This window comes from Knufia obscura, assembly GCF_036327395.1.
Source record: "Knufia obscura strain CCFEE 5817 isolate CBS 148926 chromosome Unknown scaffold_20, whole genome shotgun sequence".
NCBI classification, from domain to species: domain Eukaryota; kingdom Fungi; phylum Ascomycota; class Eurotiomycetes; order Chaetothyriales; family Trichomeriaceae; genus Knufia; species Knufia obscura.
In genome coordinates this window covers 75,221-101,070 of record NW_027042706.1, presented here as the reverse complement: position 1 = coordinate 101,070, position 25,850 = coordinate 75,221, and the positions used below count along the sequence as shown (strand labels likewise).

At 51.1% G+C, this 25,850-nt stretch overlaps 10 protein-coding genes across 10 annotated transcripts; 4 read left to right on the top strand and 6 right to left on the bottom strand.

Moving 5' to 3' along the window:
• Positions 1-1,201: 1,201 nt before the first annotated feature.
• On the bottom strand, positions 1,202-1,765 carry PMZ80_010743 (uncharacterized protein; the record flags this gene model as incomplete). The annotated part of the gene is made up of 1 exon (XM_064879131.1): positions 1,202-1,765. One exon carries the CDS (start codon positions 1,763-1,765, stop codon positions 1,202-1,204), a length of 564 nt encoding a protein of 187 aa, XP_064725084.1.
• Positions 1,766-2,976: 1,211 nt separating this feature from the next.
• On the bottom strand, positions 2,977-4,302 carry PMZ80_010742 (uncharacterized protein; the record flags this gene model as incomplete). The annotated part of the gene is made up of 1 exon (XM_064879130.1): positions 2,977-4,302. One exon carries the CDS (start codon positions 4,300-4,302, stop codon positions 2,977-2,979), a length of 1,326 nt encoding a protein of 441 aa, XP_064725083.1.
• Positions 4,303-4,976: 674 nt separating this feature from the next.
• PMZ80_010741 (uncharacterized protein) lies at positions 4,977-5,759 on the top strand (the record flags this gene model as incomplete). The annotated part of the gene is made up of 1 exon (XM_064879129.1): positions 4,977-5,759. One exon carries the CDS (start codon positions 4,977-4,979, stop codon positions 5,757-5,759), a length of 783 nt encoding a protein of 260 aa, XP_064725082.1.
• Positions 5,760-6,295: 536 nt separating this feature from the next.
• Positions 6,296-7,102, top strand: PMZ80_010740 (uncharacterized protein; the record flags this gene model as incomplete). The annotated part of the gene is made up of 1 exon (XM_064879128.1): positions 6,296-7,102. One exon carries the CDS (start codon positions 6,296-6,298, stop codon positions 7,100-7,102), a length of 807 nt encoding a protein of 268 aa, XP_064725081.1.
• A 1,040-nt stretch (positions 7,103-8,142) lies between these two features.
• PMZ80_010739 (uncharacterized protein) lies at positions 8,143-8,817 on the top strand (the record flags this gene model as incomplete). Its single annotated transcript, XM_064879127.1, has 1 exon — positions 8,143-8,817. One exon carries the CDS (start codon positions 8,143-8,145, stop codon positions 8,815-8,817), a length of 675 nt encoding a protein of 224 aa, XP_064725080.1.
• Positions 8,818-10,360: 1,543 nt separating this feature from the next.
• On the bottom strand, positions 10,361-11,374 carry PMZ80_010738 (uncharacterized protein; the record flags this gene model as incomplete). Its single annotated transcript, XM_064879126.1, has 1 exon — positions 10,361-11,374. The coding sequence occupies one exon, from the start codon at positions 11,372-11,374 to the stop codon at positions 10,361-10,363; it is 1,014 nt and encodes a 337-aa protein (XP_064725079.1).
• A 907-nt stretch (positions 11,375-12,281) lies between these two features.
• PMZ80_010737 (uncharacterized protein) lies at positions 12,282-13,175 on the bottom strand (the record flags this gene model as incomplete). Its single annotated transcript, XM_064879125.1, has 2 exons — positions 12,282-12,996; positions 13,048-13,175. The coding sequence occupies 2 exons, from the start codon at positions 13,173-13,175 to the stop codon at positions 12,282-12,284; spliced, it is 843 nt and encodes a 280-aa protein (XP_064725078.1).
• A 169-nt stretch (positions 13,176-13,344) lies between these two features.
• Positions 13,345-15,409, bottom strand: PMZ80_010736 (uncharacterized protein; the record flags this gene model as incomplete). Its single annotated transcript, XM_064879124.1, has 4 exons — positions 13,345-13,944; positions 14,184-14,559; positions 14,613-14,841; positions 14,947-15,409. 4 exons carry the CDS (start codon positions 15,407-15,409, stop codon positions 13,345-13,347), a joined length of 1,668 nt encoding a protein of 555 aa, XP_064725077.1.
• A 1,845-nt stretch (positions 15,410-17,254) lies between these two features.
• PMZ80_010735 (uncharacterized protein) lies at positions 17,255-24,328 on the top strand (the record flags this gene model as incomplete). The annotated part of the gene is made up of 1 exon (XM_064879123.1): positions 17,255-24,328. The coding sequence occupies one exon, from the start codon at positions 17,255-17,257 to the stop codon at positions 24,326-24,328; it is 7,074 nt and encodes a 2,357-aa protein (XP_064725076.1).
• A 415-nt stretch (positions 24,329-24,743) lies between these two features.
• Positions 24,744-25,670, bottom strand: PMZ80_010734 (uncharacterized protein; the record flags this gene model as incomplete). The annotated part of the gene is made up of 4 exons (XM_064879122.1): positions 24,744-24,973; positions 25,023-25,078; positions 25,142-25,221; positions 25,314-25,670. 4 exons carry the CDS (start codon positions 25,668-25,670, stop codon positions 24,744-24,746), a joined length of 723 nt encoding a protein of 240 aa, XP_064725075.1.
• Positions 25,671-25,850: the final 180 nt, after the last annotated feature.

Sequence of the window (25,850 nt, the reverse complement as noted above, 5' to 3'; positions counted from 1 at the left end):
GCAATCTGTTCCAGGCCCGGAGCTCGAAATGAGAAATCAGAGAGTGCAGCGCCAGCTTGAGCTTGCGCGGTTACTTCAGAGAGGGTGGCGACTTTTCGAAGGGAGCGTTCAAATCGAGCTGCGTTAGGTGCCCGGCCATGAGGGGAACATCGGGAATGAGTGCGCAGACGAGAAGAGCAAGGTGGGTATGTACGGTCTGCCACGAAGGCGCAGCTCGGTGTCTTGCGGCTAGAGTACACATAGGAAGGTAATTCTGCGCCCGTGTCGACCTGGGGTAAGTGTTATGTAAGAACATTCTGACGCTGAGTGCCGTCACAAGTTCTTCGAGCGAATCCCTATTCACCCTTCCACAGGTCTCATCTTATCTTCACATCCGCAGAACTTCAGAAGCTACCATCACAACTTCCGTATCAGAACAGCTGCCTCGATGTCAACCTCTCCACGCGGCACATATGCTTTCCTACCTACACATCTGATCTTTCAACAGTCAATCACACAGCGACAATGCTTGTGCTCGCCACACCCAGGAGACGCCCTTTGAGGTCCATACCCGGCCCAAGCAGCAGCAGCGGCAGCTGGGGCAGGCGCAGAAAGAGGGCTCGGGACTGGTCTGCCGAAGCAGACCTTGTGTCTGGCTGCAAGCCTCATGCCAAAGGACTTTGGATGTTGCGGGGAGGACACGAGGTCCTTGTTGTTGAAGCGCAGCTTCAAGCTGCTCGAGTACCTTCTGGGAGATCCCGGGCAGAGGAGCGAGTAGGTAAGCTGAGACGCCAAGCGCCGACTGTCTCCCCTCACGCCTCGATGACTTCCTCAACACATCAAGACGCTTCAATCGAATCTTCTGCGCAGAGGTTCACAAATCTTCAAGCTAGTCGTTTGGAGATGTGATTACCGCTATGGCGCGTAAATCAGAGCAGCAGATACCTGATTCTTACCGAGACACCATCCTGTCCCTGATCAAGAGGAGACTAAACCGGAGAGCCTGGACGAGTGCTGCCCGCAGCAGGAAGTCGTCTGGCGTGCGGACTCACCTGGCTACGGGCAGCAGTACGCCGTGCCGATGATCGCGGCTAATACTGAGGAAGTGAAGATCGAGTGAACAAGAAGCGACATTCAACTGAGGTAGTCTCGCTTCTAATCATCCACAAGATTATCGCGAAGGCGAACCATCTGGCGTGATGCAAATTCAATGAATTGTGAATCATACCACATAAGCATCAACCTCAACCTCAACCAGCATATCAGCATCCACAAATCCATCATTTCCAACAACAATCATTGTCGCTGCTGCACCAACTAGATCCTCCCTACCTTCGCTATGTCCCCCTCTCACCTCGCCACCATCCCCGCCCTCTCCACCACTGCCAGTGTCCCTCCCACCCCCACCCCCCAAAACACCCCTAAACGCCCTCCCCACCCCCTCACAATCCTCCCCCCTCGCAACAAACATCCGCACCCTAACCACATCCTCCCTCCTCCCACCTAACTTGGTCACAGCATCAACACATCTATTCATTGCTAGGAGTGCCTGACTGTATGCGTCACCTGGATGTTCGACTTTACTCTCATCTCCCGTGCTCTCATCGTTTGCATTGTCTGGTGTGGTTATGGGTGTGGTGAGTCGCAGGGCAGTCGTGCCTGACACTACGATGAACGGTCCACGACGTATGGCGCGGTGGTAGCCGAATTTCTGTTCGAAGGGGTTGGGGGTGCTGAGGAGGGATTTGTTCTTTGTGGTAGTTATACGAGCTTCGGGGTGCGACATGTTGGCGTGAGTAAAGAAGTAGCTGTGAATGGACGGGGTCGACTGGACTGGACTGCGCGGCGGCTCGTCGTGCTGGCTAGGATCTGGTTGCTGTGGTTAGGCTGTTGGGTTGGGTCTAGGTCTGTGGTGGCAGGATATGAGGCTAGGAAGATCAGTGTTGGTTGTCAGCGCTTCTGATTTGCATACGTATCAAGTGAGGTGGACATCCGCTGTGAAGATAGGTCAGCATCCGGTATTCCTGTAAACGGATGAGTCACTTGGATATGCCAAGCCTGGTTGGTACAGTATACGAGCAGCATGGACCCTTGGAGTCGTGGGAGTTCGCTGTGCGTTTACCCCTAACAAGTCAGAGTACTCGGCGTCCACCACGGATACTGGCGAAAGAGCAAGCACAGAAATTGGTCTTATCCCGCCCGAAGAAAATGATCATTAGATATACATAGCTTGGTATGGAGTCTCATCAAGAATGAATCATACATAAAAAATGCTGGACACTTGCTGGGATGAACATGAAGAGCCATTCCGAAGCCCAAACGCCAGAATTGAGACCACAACATGCGTAGTGCTCAACATCAAACCTCTCCCTCGACCAGTCAATGCCCACATAGGCGGCGCCGCGTCGATGCAGATATGCACCGGTTTCCAACTCGATGAATAGTGGACATAAGAAGGAGTCGGCGCGATGTCCGTCGTTTCGAGTTTCCCAACCACAGCGCAGCCCGTGCTCGTGAGTACCGTCCGCTTGCTGAACAAGTATTGACCGCAGGCTTGCTGATATGGTAGGACTTCGGAGAAGAGGTCGTCGAACGCACCGTATATAGTGCTGCGGCTGCTTCAACTAGCGGCAATGGTATCTCTACGCTGAATGGGACTTTGGTGTCGCACATTCGGCACGATCTTCAGTAGTCGTGCTTCTGGTTATGCTGTTTCAGACCGTGGAGGAGACGCTGCGGACGTAAAGTACAATGCTGGTTCAGTAGCGAAAGATGCTGCATCGGCAGTATTGCCTGACTGTATGAGATAGATTTTGAGAGAATCATCGACGTGACCGCTTGTCCTGGGCCACATCGGTCGTCTGCCACCGACGTAAGTGTCATTCCGTCCTGGCTTTCTTGTATCCTGCCTTGTTTTGCAGCAGAGGTCTATTGCTGGCTCATCCCGTTGTTCGGCACTGGAGGTCGCTAGATATGCTTCGAATTGTATCTTTCTTCTCACATAGTGGACGTGCTGAACCAGTAGGTGCTCCACAGATGCTCGTAATCCTCTACCACACCACCAACAAGGTCAAGTATCGGTCTGCCCTTCAAGCTATCGACAACTTTTGTGATAGCACCCTTTGTGACATTCTCATAGAAAGCGCCTCTCATACCCCACCAAGCCATATTCCAGCCCCTCTTCGTAAACTCTTCTCTTTCAAGCGCGGAGAGTCCACTCTTTGCACCACCCGGTACTTTGCTTTCGAGATCCTGTTTTGCTAACTGTCTTGCCAAGTATTCAATTGCTGCACCAGCAACCCAAGGAGCCCAGTTCTTTCTCCATTTTGTTCCTTCGTAGCCGTATCTTCGAGCCACTCTCTGCATGAGAAGTGCGTAGATGACTGGACGGAGGATGTACATAACTTCTGCGGCTTGACCACGGATGGAGGTTAGACGGTGGACCAGCTGCTGAACAGGCTTGATATCGTCCGGTGTTATGATGTGTTCGAGAAGGTAATTCGAGATGGCGTCTGGTGTTGGAAGTGTTGGCATCGTGAAGCCGGTCCGTGGCATGGAGAAGGGATCGGAGGGGTTCGAATGAATGGATATCTTATCTGAATCTGACATTGGTGGTGTGGGTATGCCTGCTTCTCCGAATGCGTCTTTTGGTTCGAAGGGCATAGGCTCGAGAAGTTTCATATCTTCTTCCGAAAATTCCTCTTTTGCCTCTGCCTCTTGTTGAGCGGGTGCAAAATCTTCACGGAGAGGCAAGGGCGGTGTGACGACAGGTCGAGAATTGGTGAGACGGAGGAGGATCATTCGAAGAAGGGCTTTGAAAGATTCGAGAAGAACAACACAACGCCAACGACCGCGTTCTCCACCCCTTCTTCGAGCTGTCATCTCCCAGAGAAGTTCTGTATACTGCACTATTTTGAGAATGGTAGCGATTTTGGTATAGAACGATGAAGAGTCCTCCCAGAACATGGTGTATCTGGCATGAGGGGTAGGCTTGGGCTGAGCGGCTTTCTGGGAAGGCGTCCTCGAGACTAACAAGGACTCTGCCTTCTTCCTTAGTAGCCGGTCGTGGTAGATTGAAAGTAGTTGAACGAAAGTGTGAACAGATTCGGCAGCAATCTCCGAGTCATTCAATCGTGCTCCAGGCAAGAGATAGGTCAGCGATCGCAACGTGCTTTCCACTTGGCCGACAGAATGGGCATTCGATGCCACATATTCTGCATAGACCTCTGGTAATTTTCTGGCCTGGTGTGGTAGTTCTGATGTCGCTGCCGCTGCCGACCGGAACGTTTCGTTGGCTGAGCGCCAGATGGAGGCGGCAGCCATTGTCGTTAATGTGTAGAGATGAGACAAGCACAATCTGTGCACTGTCAATGGTTACGAAGACCTCCCGGCGTAGGATCAGATGTTCGACAGAAAGAAGAGGACGACACGGGTGGAGGGAGATACTGTAGGCACGCGATGAGGGAGGCAGACTGCGCTTGTGATGTGATTGGTGGGCAGAATAGCATGTGGATTGGGAGCCGAGGCAGGCCGACACAGTCAGATGGCCGTTGCTTTCATCCTCTCTAGAGTTAGAAGATCTGCTTGTACGCGAGATGTTGTCTTCGTCGAGGACACAGATGGGCGGCCCAGGAACTGGAAGGTGCGACCAAGTGATTGCTGCAATGGCAGGTACGCGTTGGGAAGATGGTGATAGCAAGAGGAAGGAGCGACCACCATGAACTATCACCTTCGAAGAGCCAATGTTACCTACTACTACCATCTTTCATCTGATCACCTATCGATACAACGTTCATACTTGCTACTATTACAAGACTTCCAATCCGCCGTCCAGCTAACTGATCTAGTAATTCTTCTTGTCTGTTGGTCACCTTCCGACGCAGCCGAGTCTGGTAACGCTTCTGCTGCGGTGATATAGTCCAGCCTTCGCAATTCCTTTCCTGTCACCATCATCTTCCCTTATCAGATCTCAAGTTATTCCAGCTGTCGAGCTACAGATGTCCACTTCCACGAAAACTACGCAGACACAATACCCGGCAAGATCAAGAGCAGAACCAAAGACCACGCTGGTAGATACAAGTCAGCCTATGGGAGCTGTTGTGAAAGAAATGGCGAATGCTGGGCGAACGCGTAATAGCAGACAGCAGCAACAGCAACCGAGGCGCATACCAGCATTTACCACCTCGAGGACTTTCGGAGAGAAGTCCCCAATTGTGGATGCTAAGGTTGAGTTGTTTCAGTCGTTCCTAGCAAAATGTATGAGCACGAGTCAGTGGGACACCTACACGGACAAGGAGAAAGCGACTATCATGGACAGTCTGCCTGCAACGCGCCGGCCGCAGGTGTCACGGTCCTCAAGCAACCCTCCCATCGCTGATACAAAAAGCGACTACGGCACGGGCATGGACGACCATTTACAGACGGCCTCAGGAGGACGCCAGGAACAAAACGGTGTCCGTAACATCTCACCTCCACTTACACCAGCCTTTTGCTCTAAAGATCCCTACCTCAAAAGCTCTATTGCTCGCTTCAAGCGTGATCTTGGAGACGGCTATTACGCCAAAACCTGGCAAGACAAGGCAAAAAGAGCACACGAGGAGAGAATGGATGGCAAATTCGACGAGTATTTGAGAGAGCACGCGGAGGAAATGTTCGTGGAAGAGGAAGAACCAGTCGGCAATGCTGCTGGCGATGAACTGGTAGAGGAGAGCGAAGATGGAGAATATCAGAATGGCAGCCGCAAGAAAGGAAAGGTTGAGAATCGTGGTCGAGGCGAATGAGATCAGGCGACTATTATATACTTCAGTGCTTGTTCGGGCATTTTCTCACTCAATATCCTCAACTTAAAGCCCTGTTCACAAAGCCCTGTCCATGCCGAGAACGACGATCTAGCAGAGGATCTCGATCTAATGGCAGGCATAAATCGAGTGGATCGTTGACCTGGTCTAATGACGGCGTCCTTCACGGCTACGAGTGGGACAGCTCCTCTGTCTCGAAGAAACTTTTCGTTGGACTTCGAAGGATGTTCTTTCTCACGAGTCGAACGTCTTGAATAACACGACCGACAAAGGCGAGTCGCGTGGCCTAAGAGCAAGCACAGTGGGCACTTGGCCGTCTCACTAAGTCCTCACTCCTACGTTACTCGCTTGACAAAGGTGAAGGCCAACCAATCCTTCTCGGTTTGTTCTTAGCTTTGTCACTTCCGACACTCGCGACTACCGCCTATATTTTCCAGATGGGTATTTCTACTACAACACTTCTTCATCAAGTCATCGCAGACATAATGCAGGTGTGTCTTTCAGTCCTCCTCCTCAACATGTCTGAGTTCATCGCAATGCCAACCCTCATGGGTATCCCTACCGAGCTCCGCCTTCGTATCTTCGAATTCGTCCATCAAAACGAATCAGGATATACAATCAGAATCAACGCCAACAACGGCCAGCATCGTCTTCGTTACTGGTACGCCTTCCATCCTCTCCTGGCGACCTCCAGGCAGATCCGAGTCGAAGCCTCTGAGAAATTCCGAATCAAGCTTGCGATCGACAGAGACGAAGGCCACAATATCGATGGAGCAGACAATTTCAAGAAGACCCTCTGTGACTTTCACCTTCGATCAGTATCCAGGATCGTCCTCGACAGCATCAACGGATTTAACATCAAGTACATCAATAAGGAGCAGTTTCCGAATCTCGAAAGTGTCACTGTAGAAACAGTCATGTTGAGCCGAGATGGTCAGCCAATGACCTGGACAATGGCTCTTTGGGACGAATCTCTCGACAACTTTGTTCGCTGTGATGGCAACCCTCCTAGCGATGTAGCAACAATCAAGAATGGGAGATACAACACTGAGATGGCGCGTGCAGCGAAACTTGTCGCTCAGCAGAATTCCATCGTGGACTCGAAAGACCTTCTATCTTTGCAGGAGCGAGGCTTCGTCTTGTTCTGCCGGGCATATGTTATCGTTTCCCTCGAAACGAGTATGCACGAAGTGGTAAGTGAGACAGGCTGCAGGGACGTTGTTGATGCTAACGTGTTTGTGCAGAAAATAGTCTACAACTACGATAGGCTCGAGGTCGTGGAGAAGGAGGATCTGAATGGTTGGGGGGAAGATTGGACGGATTAGTACATTACAGGCTCGACTCTGTGGTTCAGGCTCTGCTACCTCAGATTGCAGACATGTCACACGTGCAAGGGTTGACACACCGGGAGGCCCTCAAGACTGCAGATTATGTTGTCTTCGTAACATACGGCTATGGCGATGAGCTTTAGTACGCGCGATGATACATTTTGGGAACCACTATCTTCGGCATCCGGTTGATATAACGACGCATCGCTTGGGCATGACAAGCACACCTTAAGTGGTATGTCTCAGTCCAGTCCTTCCCGCTCCTGCCATATCAATGACCATGTGCTATGATCGTGGCGCCCACCCACACGTTTTCTTGTATCTTCGTTCGCATGCCGAAGATCTACCCCTGAGGGACGTCTCGCTCTTTGCTTCGATGTCATCAGGCTTTGTGGAGGAGGCTCTCGGCTTCGTATCACGCGTACGTGCTGTGCTCAGAGACTCGGGATCGCCTTGCTCGATCTGGAATCTCGAGGAGAAATGTAGACTTCAGTGACCGAACCACAGCTTTCTCTGAGGTTCACACCCTGGTGACTACACCACCACAGATGTCTAGGTACTCTTCATCTTTAAGATGCAAGAACCAATATGCTTGAGGGCCTTCGAGTGGTCCGAGGTCGTTTGTTGTGAGAACGTAGCGCTAAAAGCTTGGAAGCTCCACGTTTTCGAGATTGACCAGCATCTAGCCTCTGGCCGTGCCGATCATGCATACAACCCTCACGAACACTCCAGTAGCTTTCACCCAAAGCACCTGCATCAGCTGTATCGACTAACCATACACGCGCTTGAGAGGCGACAACGTTTGCATCCTGAAGAATGAGGCTACGCATCGGCTTCGAATTGAGTACTGTCGACCAGATCCTGACCGCCACGTATGGGTGGATCTCATTCTCCTGCTACCCGATGCATTAGTCGATGGACGTGCATTCTTAGTACATTTTCATCGGTGAACATGAAGGGATTCATTCTTCCATTTTTGCTTGCTATTCTGTTCCGTTATCCTGTATCAGCAACTTTAACTTAGTTACAACCAGAGCATGAACGAGAACAAAATGGTTAAACCACAGGACCATTCTTCGGGCACCGAGCAGGCCGATGATCTCGTTGCAAGAAAACACAACAGATCGAGCAGCTCCGATCAAGCAAAGCCCTACCCTAACCCGTCGAACAAGCCAGTCCAATCAATCGAATTCGCGCCAGAACCAATATCACCAAACAGACCTAGCAAAACAGCTTCTGAAAGACCTTCCACAAAACGACGAAAGTCATCGGTCTCTTCCAAGCAGAAGTCCCGCCCAGCATACAGTAGGAGGTACTCAACGCCCCCATCGAGGCCACTCTCACCAGCAGGCTATCCAAGCCTCCTCGAATCAGACATGGTCATACCAGAAATCGACCTCAATGCCACCAGTATCGGCAATAAACTTACCGCCCACCAGCAGCAAATGCTACAAGTCGACACCGCTCCTCAAGAGCCTGACATTTGGTCTGATCCTGATCCAGAGACAGATTACTTCTCGTCGATCGAGGGGCCAGGACCACGACATTTGAGGAACAAATCGAGGCGGCAGCTCAGTCAGAATACCAGCCAGGTCAACAGCTTGAATGCTATGATGGCTGGTGCTGGCAGTGCCAAGGGTCTGCAGCAGATCAGTGAAGATGCTGAGGCTGATTTTCTGTTGCCGCCGACGCCTGGTGCTTTTGCGGGCTAAGTCTGTCAGGCAATAGGAGGCAGGCTCAGTAGCATGACCGGAGCTTATGGAGACTAGCCGTCATTGTGCCCTGAAAGGAAGCGACACTCCTGGAAAACCCGGCATAAGCAACAAAAAGATTGACTTCCTGTAATTACCCAGGGAAGTCAGCGTACATATGTTCCATATTACTGATCGGCAGCGGTGCAATGGAAGTCACGTTCTCAGAAGCGTAGTTTCAACAAAGTGCACATGTTTCGGGCTCCGGTACTTCATCACCAATGTGGAGAGGAGGATTGACGGGAGACTGACTTAACAACGTCGGACTCGAACCTGTGCAAGCTTCTGCTGTGTTAGCAGCTGCTAGCGATACTGGCCCTCGAGGTGTTGACCACCAGTACTATTGAGAGCTAGATTTGAGGCATAAAATACATGAAGACCGGATCATGCAGAAGAATGAGGCGACAGTGAAGCATACTCAGCAGTGAGTGAGGGCCAGGCAATGCATCGGTAGATACACGGACCGAACGCGTGCCGAACCCGGGTAGCTCTGCTTGGTATCCAGGCATAAGGTACTGGTTCGAGTTGATTGATCTAACCGGCTGTACCACTCCGGGTGAGCACGCGTACACGACGAAGACGAGAAGCACGAGCACTTTGGGGGCAATACTGACATAGCGAGCTTCAGGGTGTCTCTGTAAAGCATTTGGGAGGAGCCCTGACAAATCGCCACAGCTCTGGAGTTCAACAAGGTTTCAACGCCCAAGTCCTGTGCAGCCAGACCCAAGACAGGACGAGCCTGTGGGAATAACCGTGACCCGCCTCCTGCCTTTGGAGCGCGGCACTTGATGCTACAGTTTACGCGCATCCCAGCCTTAAGCAGTGTTGCGCCATTCGTTGTTGTGTCTCGATGATCGCCACGCAACGGCACGCGCAGTTGTATCCACGGGTTTAGCACTGGAAGGTGGCGAACCAGCAACGAAATGGCCCAAACACAAATCGAATATCAGGTGCTCGCCATGTAATATCCGGATGTAGAGTCATACCGAAAGCGTCTGAGAACCCCATGGTGCCGGTTTGAATGCGTCTTCTTGTACTGGTAACCAAAGGACGGAAATCGCGGCATTACAGCTTCAACCACCATGCAACGTTTGGGGATGTCTTGAATAACGAAAGATCTGCAATCACGGAACAAGCTTCGTGCCAGACTATGGGATAGGCATACATGCAGACCGCCACTGCTATGAGCATGGTCAGGTCGAGGAAGATCCTGGATCGTGCGCAGTCCACGGCGGCAATGTAATCAGGATCAGACAGAACGCAGTTATGCGGCAGCATGCCATAGCATCGCTATGATAGCACGTTCTCATCCGTCTGACCTCGCCTGGCACAGCGTTCGGAGCATGGTGATCTAGTGTTATCATGACGTCGACTGTATATGTTGGAGTGTGGCAGTGAACGCTGGAGTACCCGAGAGTGGACGGCGCGGAAATGTTGAAGCACTGTACTCTTTTTCCAATTACAGTATTAATTCCATCCAAGTCAAGCCACGATGCTGAGCCCATCACAAATCTTGTACCACCACAACAACCTTCCCTCTAGCCCTCCCTGTCTTCAACCTCTGAAACGCCTTCGGCGCATCCTCAAAAGCAAACTTCTCATCAACCACAGCCTTCACCTGCCCCTCCACCATCCACCTCCCAATCTGCTCCAACTGATCAACCTCCGTCTTCGCAAAGAACCCCTGCACTTTCCTCTTCCCACCACCGCACCAACCAGGCAACAACCTCATCTTCATCATATTCACAATATGACTCAGATTCGGTCCCCCCGCAACAACAATATACTTCGCCCCAACCACGGAATACCGATGAGCACCCCAATACAATCCCACATCAGCCATAACATTATCAACAATATGATCCACCTTCCTCTCCCCGACCACCCTCTCAATCGCCCCAGCCAGATCTTTTTGACCAGTATAATCCACCACCTCATCCGCCCCCAACCCCCGACACAACTCCACATTCCGCGCGCTACAAGTAGTCACAACCTCACATCCTACCGCCTTCGCAATCTGTATCCCGAATACTCCCGTCCCTCCACTCCCGCCATTAATCAGCACTTTGGGTTTCCTCCCGCCGTTCTTGTCAATGTACGGCACAATACTCTGCCACGCCGTCAACCCCGCCACACCAACTGTGCACGCCTCAGTCATACTCACGCCCTCTGGAATCCTCACCGCTGAATCAACTCCAATAACAGCATACCCAGCCAAACACCCACCCGCAAAGGGACTAACTCCGCATCCGAAGACCCTCTCGCCCACCTTCAGATCACTGTTCTTGGCGGGCAGCACGATTGTCCCAGCAAAATCAATACCTGGCACCGCGGGATTGGGTATCATGAAGCGTCGGAAGAGGGGCGATTCAGCGGGTTTATAGTCGACGGGGTTTAGGGAGGTGGCGGAGATGCGAATGAGGTGTTGGGTTGGTGAGGGGGTGGGGAGGGGGGTGCTGGTTAAGTGTAGGGCGGATTGGATTTGGGACGGGATGGATGTGTATTGGTAGGTGCGCATTGTTGAGGCAAGGGTCGGGGTGGTGTGGATTGTCATGGCGGTGAGAGGTGGTTCTTGTATTCAGGTGCTTTCTTGTGTACAAGTGGTTTTTGGTGTTGAGGCAGCCGCTTTGGAGCTTAGGTGGTGTGGGTGTTTTGTAGCTTGGGGTGTAGCTGAGTTTATAGCTTGGCTTGCTGGCTATTTGAATAGCTTGACCTGTAACCAAAGTAGCTTTACGCATTAGCACTTCAGAGCTTAATATTGTTAGAGAGCCAAGACCACGCGCTGCTGGCGGAGGGATGCATCCCTTATGTAGCGAGGTGCTCAACACATCAGCGCCTTCTCCACGGTCGAGCAGGCAGACTGCGGCAACAGGTTCAACCGCCTGTTGTACGCCATCTCACTTATGTACCATTCTCACCACTTGTTGCAGCGTGATACACCGGTTCTACCATGACTTCGTACAAGAAGAGCAGAAACATGACGCGCAGATAACGGGGTCGGGGAAATCTAAGATTCGAAACAAGCTCGGCCTGGTTAGAGGCGAAGGAAGGACTGGTTTGAGCTTAGTGTTTGTGCTTGATGATCGCCCGATTCGCTTGCGGAAGCAGATCTGCACTGTCGGTGTTGTCGACTGCCGTACAAAGTATGGGTTACGGCCGTACTGTCCCAACCGGGCTTCTCCCAGCCTTGATATGTGTTCAATAGGATTGAGAATATGCATTTTCCTGTAAGCTGTAGCTAGGTTATTCGTCATTGTTGTCTGTATGAGCATCCATCCTCAATATAGCATTCGTGGATCGCTTTTGGCCCCTTGACCTCAGTGCCAGCTCGTCGTTCTTTCAGTCCTCCTCAACATTATGTTCTTCCATCTCCCACCGGATGACCTTCATCAATCTTGTACATTTCTGCTCAAGCCCGAAGAGCTCTACATAGGGTACAAAGAAGCCATCTGGTCGTTGAACGACATGCGGCACCGTCGCAGAACTTCAGGGAAGTACTCGTCCACATGATTCGCGACCAGGACATCGTTTGTGCTGTCCACGCTGACAATCGTTGTGCTCGGGATCATGCTCTTGATGTTCAGCATGATGAAGCGCAGACTTCTTATCCGAAGCCAGTTTCTATCACTTGTCTCGCCTTCTCGCGCCAACTCGATTGAGTCATCCTCTGGGTGGACCGTCAAATGCAGTGTCCGCAGTCCAGCATATAGTGCCTGCAAAAGCTCATGTCGGAGATCCAAGCCCGTCAGTGGTTCTGAGTCGATATGGAGATTGACGTGACGGATACGCAAAAGGTCTGAAATCCCTGTGCGGGCGAGGTGGTGAACTGTGTATGCGTCAAGTGTGACTTGGAACTCGATCTGGCCATATATCACATCGAGGTACTCATCTCTGATCTGTTTGCTGACATGGAGCACTGCTAGATCGATTGGCAAGTTCTTGTAGATTCTTCTTCTTTCCTGGCGCATAGCTTGAGGGTCCGTTGACACACGACAGTGGATGGGGTAAAGGAATATTGGGAGCGGCCAATCGGACATAAAGAGTTCTGTGTAGACTATTCGACGCAGCTCTAGTGGGAGTCGAAGAAAGTCGAACACAACATTCCTCGTGTCGACTTTACTGGTCTTTTTGAGGATCGGTCTGCAGCAGATGAGCTTTCTGAATGAGGCTGTGAGGCGGACTCCAACTTACAGGTCAGGCAAATGTTTAGTCGAGATTCTTATCTTGTGGGAAGATGTTGCGATTCTTGATGGAAGCGCTCGGAACCATTCCACGCATCGAGCTGCGAGCTTTAGGAAGGTGGCCTTCTTCATCGCCATGTCCTAAATATCCAGCCAGAGGTAGCGCAAACAAGTCGAATGCTAAAAGTGGTATTGTTTTGCGCGTGAATGCCAAGTGAAGACAAAACTAATCAGAAGAAGGCGGACGCCGTCATAACGGTGCACCGGACGACCGTACAGATACGTCCTGCAAAACAGTACTTCCATACTACTTACCATATATGTCTGGTAGCTTGGTTAACTCATCAACCTGCTCTCTTCTTACAGCCTGACAATTGAGCCAGACACTAACAGACCTTGGACCAACAGGAAAGATACCATACCCATCTTCATTAATGTCGACTTCTCCCCACGCAAAATCAAGCAGATCTGTCCACTTTTGCCCCCTTCTCTCCTTGCCAACAAACATTTCCTTCTTTGCATACCTATCTCCAATGTTCAACACCACTGCCAAACCCTCTAACTTACTTTGGCCACCATCTACCTTACCTTCCAAGCCCAGCCTTGTGAACCCAACACATTTTGCATCATCAAAATATTCTCTGCTCTGACCATAAGCCCACATCTTCCGCGCCAACATCAGTTTCGGCAGTGCACCCCAGCAGCTCGGGGGCTGAGCGAGATGTGGCATTTTCTGGGGATCTGGCGACTGAATACCAAAGAGGTCGCCATAGAAAACACAAGGATAGGATGGGGTATGGCGCAGGAGGATCAGGGCATAGCCGAGGGGAATGAACCAGGAAGAGATTGGTACGACATGGTGATCGCGCTCGTACCGGGGTTGAGTGTCATGGTTGAGGATGAAAGTCTATCATGAAAGTTAGTATGTGTAAGTGAGAAGTGGGAGTCAGTAATGCGCTAATGGAAGAAGATGCTCAGCTACGGAATATCTCATCCGTGCCTGCGACCCTGGTGGCTTGAAGCATACTCCCCAAGTGGAGTCTGAGTAAGAGGTACGACATCGACGAAATCGAAGATGCATATGATGCAAAGCACATTCACGTAAAGAGCTCCAATGAGGTGCGATTGTGTGAAAGTTTGACTTACCACAGCCTGACCAGGATAATGCTTGGTTAATGTTCCGTCGAAGACGTTGCGAAGGTCAGCAGCAACAGGGTCATGCGACATCTTCGACATGTTACCAGCAAGTGCGACATCGAAAAGATGAAGCCGGCCATTGAACTTCTCGATGACAGGGCCAAGCACCTCTAGATCTCCGCGCCAATACTCACCCACGAAGAAGAGACGACGCTGGAACTTCTCGTCGAGGTGTTGGATCCACTCTTTGAGAAAGGACTGCGACATATGTTTGACGGCGTCAAGGCGGAAGCCTGAGAGGCCTACCTCATTCACGATCCATTCGCCCCAGACGTGGAGGTCGTCTCTGACTTCTATTTGAGAATGGTCGAGGTTGTTACCCATGCTGTGGACTGGTCAACGATATCCATATAAGGCGAAAGCTAAGCGAGAACCCACAGGTAATCGTAGTTGCCGAAAGTATCGTCGACATCCTTTGCCCACCCAGGCTTGCCGCGACCGACGAAGCGGTAGATGTCGTCATTCGTCTGGAGCCGAGCCTCCCAATCGGTACCGGTGAAATGGTGCCAGTGGTACTTGAATGAGGAGTATTTGTCGTTGCGACCATCAAAATTGTATCCGGTCCACACCTCAACTTCATGTTCGCCTCCAATGTTTTTAAGGCGATCTGGAAAAGCAGAAGTCAATTTTCAGATACTTTAGGCACCACCAGCCGCAACTGTGTGGACACATTCAAAGACTCCATGCAAACGGTATCTTGAAGGAGCCATACCTTGTTGATCGACCTTCACAGCCTGGCACTTTTCAGTGTAGTCGGCAGCACACTTGTGGTTGAGTACCGCATCCCAGCAGAGTTTGACACCATTGCTTTGAGCAAGCTTTGATAGATCAGCCAAGGCTTTCTTGTCTCCAAATTTTGTTCCTCGGTGGCCTTTTTGGTCAAACTCGCCTAGGTCATATAGATCGTAGATGTCGTAACCATTGCTGCCTTGCCAGCCAGCCTTGCATCCAGGCGGGAGCCAGACCTGATCAACTCCTAGACGGGTTAGGCTTTCGAGACACCGCGCCAAGCGTTGATAGTGTTGTCCGTCTGATGGCAGATACCATTCGAAGCCTTGGAAGAATGTGGCGTTGTCAGCCGTTGAGGAGTCTGGCACTGTCAGCTTTGTTGGCCTGGTGTCCTGCTCGCTGGGCGTGGTTCGGAGGTCTGCAAATTTTTTCTTGAGGCCGTGCATGACGGTCGTATTCGAAAGGCTAATGAGAGAAATACACTTGAGCTCAGTCTTGTACCTCAATTCTGGAGGTGTGGGTATCAGTGTGATCAAAGTAGTCACTGTGATTCCGTTGAGTTACTGGTTTCGTATGTTCCGGCGCGCTCTATTGATGGACATACTCGTACAGTGAGAACCTGGAAATTTAGGTACGACAGGGTTAACTTCGCTACATACCCACAAATGAGCCCACCGCATGCACGTGACTCGAAGCGAGTGCATCTGTGTGGACAGAGATCTAGCTGACCCAATCGGAGAATCTCAGATGTTACTGGCCCTAACAAATCAAGTCTCGAGCAGAAGAAACTGTGCTTGGTGGAAATTCCAACTCTATCGTAACTAAATTTCTAGGTTCCGACTGTAAAATGTGAAAGCCGAGTAACTCGGCAGCACCTGCACAAACCTGCTAGTGGTTGAGTGTTGAGTCGGGCCCCTGGCGATCGTCATCGATACTGTATGTAGACACCTTTGCTACGACGATAGTTCAATCTTGACAAACATGTTTCCGTCCAAAGTATGTTCCTGAGATCCAGAACCATGTGGAGCGGTCTCATCACATCATCAGGGATCTGGGACCTGCATTTCTCGAAGCATCCTCGAGCTTTCCTCGGGCCGTTGTTCATGACGTTCAGGTGGGCAAGGATCGAGGCCTGCGCGCCTATCTTTAGACCTTGCAGCAGTGGATGTTTGGTTGGACGAATTTTCAACCACGTTACACCGTTGTCTTAGACAATAATCGATGCTCGTTGCAACGAAAACTTCAAGGTTGGGGTGCGAGTAGTGGTGATGACAATAGATGTTTGCCTTATTTCGAGAAATTCGTCCGTGTCCCGAGATCCCACCTTGATTCCGTCGGGAAATCAACGGTTTAAGCACGCGTCAAGCACGCGTCAAGCAGCCGTCAAGCAAGCACGGTTTTCTGGGTGACCCGGCAGCTCGGTTATAAAGCCCCGGCGCCACGAGGTGCGATCCCCTAGTGGTAGATCTTGGCGTCCCAGCCTTGTGCCAGTCTAAAACCAGGATCGCCATTTCCGGAACACGCTATGGCTGGATCATGCATGATCCCTACTGCTTTTTGGACTGCAATATCTCTTATCAACCAATCTACAGCCTGATTTCCTTCACCACACTGTCATGTTCGTCGTGATTGATAACAATTCGATAGAAATGTTTGCCTCAGCTGCCATGTCGCACGCGCGCGACTGCGACATGAACTTCTCGACCGGCAAAGCGTCCTCGGTAAACAAAGTCATTGGCCCTGTTTAACTTCATCCCCTTTGTGCAACATCCGCCGAAGCATGTCCACTGCAGTATGGAGCGTCCGTTTTTGCTTCTCCCCACCTTTACTGTTATCAGATACATCCCGTTTCGAAAACCCCTGCCAGCACAGCATAAACCTGGTATCCTATGAAAACTGTTGAAGGCTGAACCAAGCAGTGTGGAGTGACATGGCACCACCAATACGGCTTTGTTTGTCACCATCCCTGCTAGACACAAACCTTTTCAGAGACCCCGTTCTGCTAACTTATCGCATGGCTCTTCCGAGACAGTCGATCCTACGATGAGACCGCATAGCAGAGATTGTCGATCTACTTTGGTCAGATGGCGACTGGTACAGCATGCGCCTGGGCAGATGTCAGTCTCAAATATGCCTTGGACTTCTTGTCAACTCGTGCTTTTCCATTAGAGGCATCAACAGCTTCGTTCCCTCGTTAACATACTGTAGCTGTCCTTCTTGCTGCCCGTTCGCTCGCGCAGGCACGAAAGACACTACCCTTCTGTTGAACTCTGCCTTCATTGTTAGCAACCATGAAGGCCAGTGCAGGGTCATTAATCATTTGCTTGTTTTCACTATTGTCCTTCACTCAAGCCTTGCGATACGCACAAGAGCACGTTGGCTACAACCTGAACGAGAACGAGACAGCGGTCGAGCCCAAGCACTATAACGGTATATGGGCCAACCACACCTTCCAACCTTCGCCCAGCAACTGGCGCTTTCCGTTCTACGTCCTGACGCTCGATCGATTTATCGATGGCGACCCTACGAACAACGAGGCCAATGGCACTGTCTTCGAGCATGACTGGATGTCCAACCAATTCAGGTTTGGCGGAGACGCCGCTGGTGTCCTCGACAACCTCGATTACATACAGGGTATGGGGCTGAAGGCCATTTACTTCACTGGAAGCATGATGCTTAACATGCCTTGGTCGCCTGATGGCTTTGGACCACTTGACTTTACGTTGCTTGACCGACACCATGGCAACATTGAAGAATGGAGGATTGTGATTGACGAGATACATTCGCGTGGAATGTATGTCGTGTTTGATAACACTATGGCAACTATGGCCGACTTACTTGGCTATGGTGCCCCATATACGAACGCTACCGTCGAGTACTCATTTGATGAATACGACTACATATGGAAAGATCCGGAGAGACGCTACCATGACTTTCAGCCAAGTAACGACTGGGACCCGACATGTAAGCCTCCCCCGATCTGGGAACAGAATGGCTACCTTGAGACACAAGACATCCTAGATCAATACACCGGTTGCCGCGATAGCGAGTTTGACATGTACGGTGACATCTTGGGCACTGGTGCCTATCCCAGTTACGTCAATCAGTTTTCCCGATTCGCCAGCGTCCAAGATCGTCTTCGAGAATGGCGACCTGACGTGCTCGAGAAAATAAACGTCATGTCATGCATTCAAATTCAGATGCTTGATTTGGATGGTTTCCGAATGGACAAAGGCGTTCAGACTACACTCGATGCGATGGCAGATTTCTCGACTTATCAGAGGGAGTGCGCACGTCGCGTGGGCAAGGACAATTTCTTGATGGTAGGCGAAGTGGTTTCTGACCCGAAGCTCGCAGCGACCTATTTTGGTCGTGGAAAGAAACCAGATCAGGCGCTTGACGTTCCGAGGGATGGTGTATTTACCAGCAATACGTCCGATGCTGATGGATTTATCAGGCCCTGGGGTAGGACGGCACTTGACGGTGCAGCATTCCATTACGATATCTATGGCTCTTTGACCCGATTCTTGGGTCTCGACGGACCTTGGGGTTCTCTTGGCGTGGACTGGGTCGATATGTGGAACACATTCCTGAAAACACACGACTTAGTTAACGCTAACACCGGCCTCTTTGATCCTCGCCATATGTATGGCACCACCAATCAGGATGTCTTCAGGTGGCCAGCGCTTGCGAACGGTACAGAGCGCCAGCTTCTTGGAATGTTTGTCACGTCGCTGGAGCTGCCCGGCATGCCTATGGTTCTGTATGGTGAAGAGCAGCAGTTCTACACTCTGGAGAACGCTGCTCCGGACTATGTTTATGGTCGAACACCGATGGCGTCTCAAAGAGCATGGCAGCTGCACGGCTGCTATAACCTGGGAGAGCTACTCTACGTCGACATGCCGTTCAACTCATCCAGCTACGGATGTTACGACGATTCTGTCAGTCTCGATCACAGAGACCCTTCTCACCCTATGCGCAACATACTCAAGCGATTCTTCGAACTTCGTGAGCAGTATCCCACACTCAACGACGGTTTCAACTTGACCACGCTCTCTACACGCATATATGATGTTTTCCTCCGAGGTAGTCAGGGAATGTCTTCACCGACTGGTCTGTGGAGCGTCTTTCGCGGGCGCAGCAGTGAGATTCAGGACCTGACTGGTCAAGGACATGGTAATCAACCAGTCTGGCTCTTGTTCCACAACGAAAATCGAACTGTCACATACGATTTCGATTGCGCCAGCGACAACTCGACATCTCAAGATGGCTCCATGATATCTGCATTCCCTTCGGGCACAACTGTTAGGAATCTTCTGTATCCATATGAAAGCTACGATTTAGAGGCTTCACCCTTCACGTTGGGCTTGGAAGACAGTACAGAGCCTAATGGTTGTATACCTCGCATCACATTTCGTCCTTGGGAGTTCAAGGCATTTGTTCCTGCAAATGAATGGGAGGCACCAAAGCCTGTCATCACCAGAGTTATGCCAGGCCATGATGCACGACTATTGTCAAGTGTCGATTACGACGAGACCGAGTCTGTGCCGATACAGATCCACTTCTCCGAGGAAATGGATTGCGACTCGGTCAGAGACAACCTCAAGATCGAGTCTTTCACTGAAACTGGCCAGCTTGCTTCTTTGAATACCACAAGTATAATCTGCCAAACTACCGACCCGCGAGACACTCCTCTAGTCGCCCAAGCTGGAACAACGTTTGTGTTCGGGGCCATACTTGAGAATGTCGGCAATGGCGTGCATACTTATACCGTCGACAATGCAACCACAACGTCTGGCAACGCTTGGACGAATGCCCGCGACAAGTTCATGTTCCGTATCGGTGCAGAGGACAATCCGATGATTTTTCCTGAATCTGCCAACTATACCAAGGGTCTTCTGCAACAAGATGAGTCTTCCGGAGATCTGTTCGTCATTCCAAAGGCCGCCGGAGCGGACCTCGTTCGCTACTCCACAAACTGGGGGTCTAGCTACAGCGACTGGAAGCCATATACTGGCGGTCAGATGACACTGACAAAGCAGTCCTGGTCGGGCGCGAAGCATCAGGAGTGGGAAGGTGAGCACGTCATCATGAACTACTGGAGTAAAGCCACCGGAAGCAGTGACCATTATCAACATGCTGACCTCGGGCGTGAGAATCAACCTGCTCGTCGTTGGCCTCATGCCTTCGTAGAGGGTGTCTTCAACCAGTGGGGATACGACCTTGGCATAAGCAATCAGATGCGACAAAACGACAAGGGTGAATGGGTCTTTGATCTTTTCACTGAATGGCCGACGAACATCACTTTGAACGTGTGGGGCATGAATCCTGACGGGTATCCAGACAAGAGCGCTGCCTATGGTGACATTGACAGAGATGGAGTTCTCGACTGGGTATGGCCGAACAGTATTGCGAACAACTTCGTCAACATCTCGGCAATGCCAGCCAAAAGCAAGCTCGGCTATCGTATGGTGGTTAACGACGGCAACTTCTCCTATTCCATGGTGCCGCATGGTTCTGCTGTAACGCAGCTGGTTGTTTTGATCTTATTGGCCATTGTGCCTTTCGCGACGGCTCTTATCGGAGTCAAGATTTTCATCAGTGCCTTCTACAAGATCAAATTCAACCGGGTTGGTCTCGAGACCAAGACAACGTTCCTGTCCTTGCAGGACTCAGCTTTATCCATGCTGGGTCTCAAGCACGGGGCAAAGAAATTTGGGTACGAAAAGCAATCTGCGAATACGCCTCTAGAGCTTCACACACCCGCAGAGCCCGCAGATGCATCGGCTCCAAATGATGCTTTTGCTGTTGCTACTGGCTCGCCCAATCGCAAAACGGTGCTTATTGCTACCGCCGAGTATGAGATCGAGGACTACGCCGTCAAGATCAAGATTGGCGGCCTGGGAGTCATGGCTTCTCTGATGGGAAAGAGTTTAGGACATCAGAACCTCATATGGGTCGTACCTTGTGTTGGTGGTGTTGATTATCCATTTGAGGACGAGTCTCATGCAGACCCGATCGAGGTGCGTATGATGAACCAACCATATTTCGTCGAGACACACGTACACGTTGTTAAGAACATTACTTATGTTCTTCTCGACTCGCCCATATTTCGAAAGCGGACCAAAGCCGAGCCATACCCACCAAGGATGGACGACCTTGACAGTGGACTTTACTATTCGGCATGGAATCAATGCATTGCGGAGGCACTTCGCAGGTACAAACCGGATCTGTATCACATCAACGACTATCACGGTGCTGCCGCGCCTCTGTACCTTCTACCGGATGTCATTCCTTGCTGCTTATCCCTGCACAATGCAGAGTTCCAAGGCATGTGGCCACTCAGGACCAAAGAGCAGATGGCCGAGATGTCTCGTATATTTAACCTCAATTCCGAGATTATTAAGAGGTATGTACAATTCGGTGAAGTGTTCAACTTACTCCATGCCGGCGCCAGCTATCTTCGAATCCATCAACAAGGTTTTGGTGCAGTGGGTGTCTCGAAGAAGTACGGAAAGCGGTCCCTGGCCCGCTACCCTATTCTGTGGGGGCTTGAGAACATTGGCGCCCTGCCAAACCCTGACCCTTCCGACACTGCTCCGATCGACAAACCTGGCACAACTCTTCGTGCGACGGTGGACCCGGAGAAGGAACGCGAGCGTGGTGCCTTGAGAGAGCAAGCTCAGCAATGGGCTGGTCTTAATGTGGATCCGAATGCCGAACTATTCATCTTTGTCGGTAGGTGGTCTTTACAAAAGGGCATCGACCTCATAGCCGACGTTTTTCCTTGGGTACTCGAAAAGCACAAGAACACCCAGCTCATCGCTGTTGGCCCAGTCATCGACCTGTACGGCAGATTCGCTGCACTTAAGCTAGCTAAGCTTATGGAGAAGTATCCTGGTCGTGTATTCAGCAAACCTGAGTTCACAGCACTACCTCCTTATCTGTTCGGTGGCGCCGAGTTCGCACTGATGCCTTCTCGCGACGAGCCCTTCGGTCTAGTCGCCGTCGAGTTTGGCCGCAAAGGAGCTTTGTGCGTTGGCGCACGGGTTGGAGGCTTTGGTCATATGCCTGGCTGGTGGTTTACAGTTGAGGCTGTGACAACTAAGCATCTAGCGAGTCAATTCAAGAACGCTATATCAGCCGCCTTAGCGTCAGATTACGACACGCGTGCGATGATGCGGGCATACTCTCTCCTACAACGATTTCCAGTTGCTCAATGGGTCAAAGATCTCGAAACGCTCCAGGGCAAATCTATTGAAGCCAGTCACATAAATATGGACACGGCAGAAGGCATGAAAAAGTGGAAGTCAATGATGTACAACAAAAGTAACCTCAGTTTGGGTACAGCTCCAACTTTGGTCGGTGGTCGGGCTACGCCACACCTCCGTTCTGGTGCTTCAACACCCTGGGCTGGATCTCGTGTGGTATCCCCAGCAGCAAGCTCCTACGATCTTCGCTCTGGTGCCGCAAGTCCTATGCCAAGCTACCCCGATCTTCGGTCTGCTACAGCAAGCCCTATGCCAAGCTATGGCGATCTTCGCTCTGCTGCTGCAAGCCCCATGCCAGGTCGATCACGGTTTCATTCACGGTATGCATCGATGCAATCCCTCCGACAAGTACACGACCAAGCGGGAGCTCGGGAAGGAAGACCTGGTGCCATTTCGGCCGCAGACACGCTTGCCGACTCGGAGGCATCGTTCGATTTCAATGTGCTTCGTGCAAGTCTTATCAAAGTCCAAGAAGGTCAGTCGGCAATTGAAAAGCCTGGCGCAATGACACCGACGTTCAACGACACGACGAACGCCTACTACGACAAGTACTCGCACAAGCTTGACAAGCTCAACGCCAAGAAGTCATTGCCAATCGAAGAGTACATTGTCAACAGTGAGAAAGAATGGTTCAACAAATATCACGCTGCGTCACTTAAAGGTAGTCGTGCCGCAAGTCTTGCTCCTACTCGACGCCACAGCTATGATGGTGAGACCATCGCTGAGGAGACAACCAACGTACGCGCCACTACCGAGTACGATGCGCTTTTCGGCAATGGATATGTTGCTCCGACTGGAGCTCGCAAATTCCTGCAGCGAAAGATTGGTACCTGGTACCTCTACTGCTTCTTGCTCGCCTTTGGCCAGATCATATCAGCAAGCTCGTACCAGCTCACACTATTGACTGGAGCCGTCGGTGAGCCTGCAGACAAGCTTTACGTCCTGTGCAGCATCTACCTTGGCTTCTCGTTCATTTGGTGGGTTCTTTACCGCACTACGAAGGCGGTCTACTGTCTCTCGGCACCATTCCTTTTCTTCGGTCTTTGCTTCCTCCTCCTGGCTGCCAGCAAAGGAGCCAAGACAGTCAGTGGTCGCAGCTGGATGTTCGATGTCGCTGCCGGTATCTATGCCGCTGGCTCAGCCGCTGGGTCAATGTACTTCTCCCTCAATTTCGGTACCGAAGGAGGAACACCTTCGCAGGTCTGGGCCTTCCGCGCCTGCGTCATCGCCGGCTCACAGCAATTCCTTATTGCTTTCCTATGGTACTGGGGAAGTTTCCTGACGCGCAGTTCGGCGAATGCAGGTTCAAATTTCACTCCCTCATCGACCGCTCTCACTGCCATATGTATTCCACTTGCGCTACTCATGTTCGGCGTCGGCATCCTCCTCTACCTCGGCCTACCAGACTATTACCGTCAAGATCCAGGCGCCGTTCCCTCATTCTACCGAGCCCTCCTCCGTCGCGGAATCATCCTCTGGTTCTGGGTCATGGTGATCCTGCAGAACTATTGGTTGTCACCTCCCTACAATAGAAACTGGCTCTTCCTGTGGTCCTCGCAGAACGCACCCGCCTGGGCAGTAGCACTCCTTGTCATTCTCTTTTTCGGTTTCGTTTGGGCTGGTATGCTCGCTGTTCTTGGGTACCAGTCAAAGCAACATTCTTGGATCATCCCCATCTTCGCGATCGGCCTTGGCGCCCCAAGATGGTGTCAGATGCTCTGGTCTCTTTCTGGCATCGGCTTCCACGTACCTTGGGGTGGCCTTGTCGGTGGTGCCCTGGTCAGTCGTGCCGTCTGGCTGTGGCTGGGCGTGCTCGATGCCCTGCAGGGTGTTGGCTTCGGCATGATCCTGCTGATGACATTGACTCGGCTGCACATTACATTCACTTTGGTCGCGGCGCAGATGATCGGTGCGCTGTTCACGATTCTCGGGCGAGTATCAGCGCCAGACAGGATTGGCGCTGGCACTGTCTTTATTAATTTGGCGAGTGACTCGCTTGCTTCGGTTTGGTTTTGGGTGGCTCTGATATGTCAGTTGATAATATGTGTGGGATATCTGAAGTTTTTCAGGAAGGCACAGCTTATGAAGCCATAAAGGAACATGGTTAACGAACATAATGAAATGCATTGGGATGGGATATATAGACATAGAGGCTGAGGTACAGCGACACGAATAAACATAAAGTTTGATATGTAGTAACACAAATACATAGATGTACGATATACAAATACAATGTACTATCATTAGCAACATCATCATTTCGATTCATGGATCTCCCAGACTTGCTCCCTATGTAGGCCGACGGCAAAGCCTTATCAGACAAGGGCGTGCGCCAGGGTAGGATGGAGACAGTGTAGAATTCATGACTCCCACGGTGAGACCTTCAAGTTGACGGTATTCATCGTTCTCACCACTGCCTGGCAGACGATGCTGATCGAAGAGCCTAAGGCAGAGCGAGGGGCAAACGATTCCGAGCCGCTATACCGTTAACCACCCATGACTCAGAGATTCATCCACGCTTGTTGAACTCCTTGACGAGCTCTTTTTCTCCAGGGGCCTGCCACACATCAATGCTCGTGCATACACCTCCACAGCCATTCACCTTTGGTCTTGATGGCATACTCACTCCTCGTGCTCGCGTGCCAACAAGCCTTATATCACTGTGCCAGCCGATCCGCGTCCCCTGTGGCTCCCGCAATTTGCCGGCGGCAATAGCTTGCTGTCTCGGACGGAGAACCACTATTCTGTTATCAGCAGGCAGGCATCAATTGGACCTGAGCCGACGTACCACGAGCTTCACTGGCGCTGTAGACTTCTTTCTTCTTTTCGACCTTGAGGTAAAGGCTTTGTGTGAATTTGGTCAGCTGGGTCAAACTTCGTAAGCGTAGGCCGCTTCAGAGTTCTCACATTGGCCCGATTCCAGATTTGGATATTCCCTGTGATGAGGTCATGACGAGGTCTGTTGGTAGCTGGCTCTTCTTGAAGGCCTAGCATTGTACATTAGCATGCAGCACATCTCAAACACATATCAGGGAGGCATAGGAGAAGCGACTTATAGTGCCGCCCATGAGATACTCACCCACTTGTCCCCCTTTGTATCTTCTGCCTCGCTGACGTATTGCTTGCCAATATACAGACGTGCGATCGCAGCCCGCTCTTTGGGTCCAGCACAGTCGCATGCATCCTTGGCTGCTTCTTTTGCAACCCACTTCTTGAGGAGGCTTTGTTTTTGTGCTTCGAGGAGACTATCAGCACATTCGGCCACAATATGGGCATCTGTATTCGTGGTTGCTTTGATCAGATGGCGGAGCGTTCTCACTTCGTTTCTTGGCTCAATGTTCGAGACTATTTGGAGATGAATCTCTGCAGGTAACGAGGCTAGAGAAGAGCGGTTCGTCGACATTGTCGGGCTGTCTTGATCTGCTTGCGTAGCCATGACTCTCCCAGTATCAAGTTGTAGTCGCAGTAGACAAGAAAAACATTCCGGTGAGAAGATTCGAGAAGTAAGTCGCACTTTGCATTAAGATCGAAAAGCATCATGATAGTGAGACGCTACACTTAGTTATACTTGCACAGCCGCAATTGTCACCAACACTACTACCCACAGCACATATCA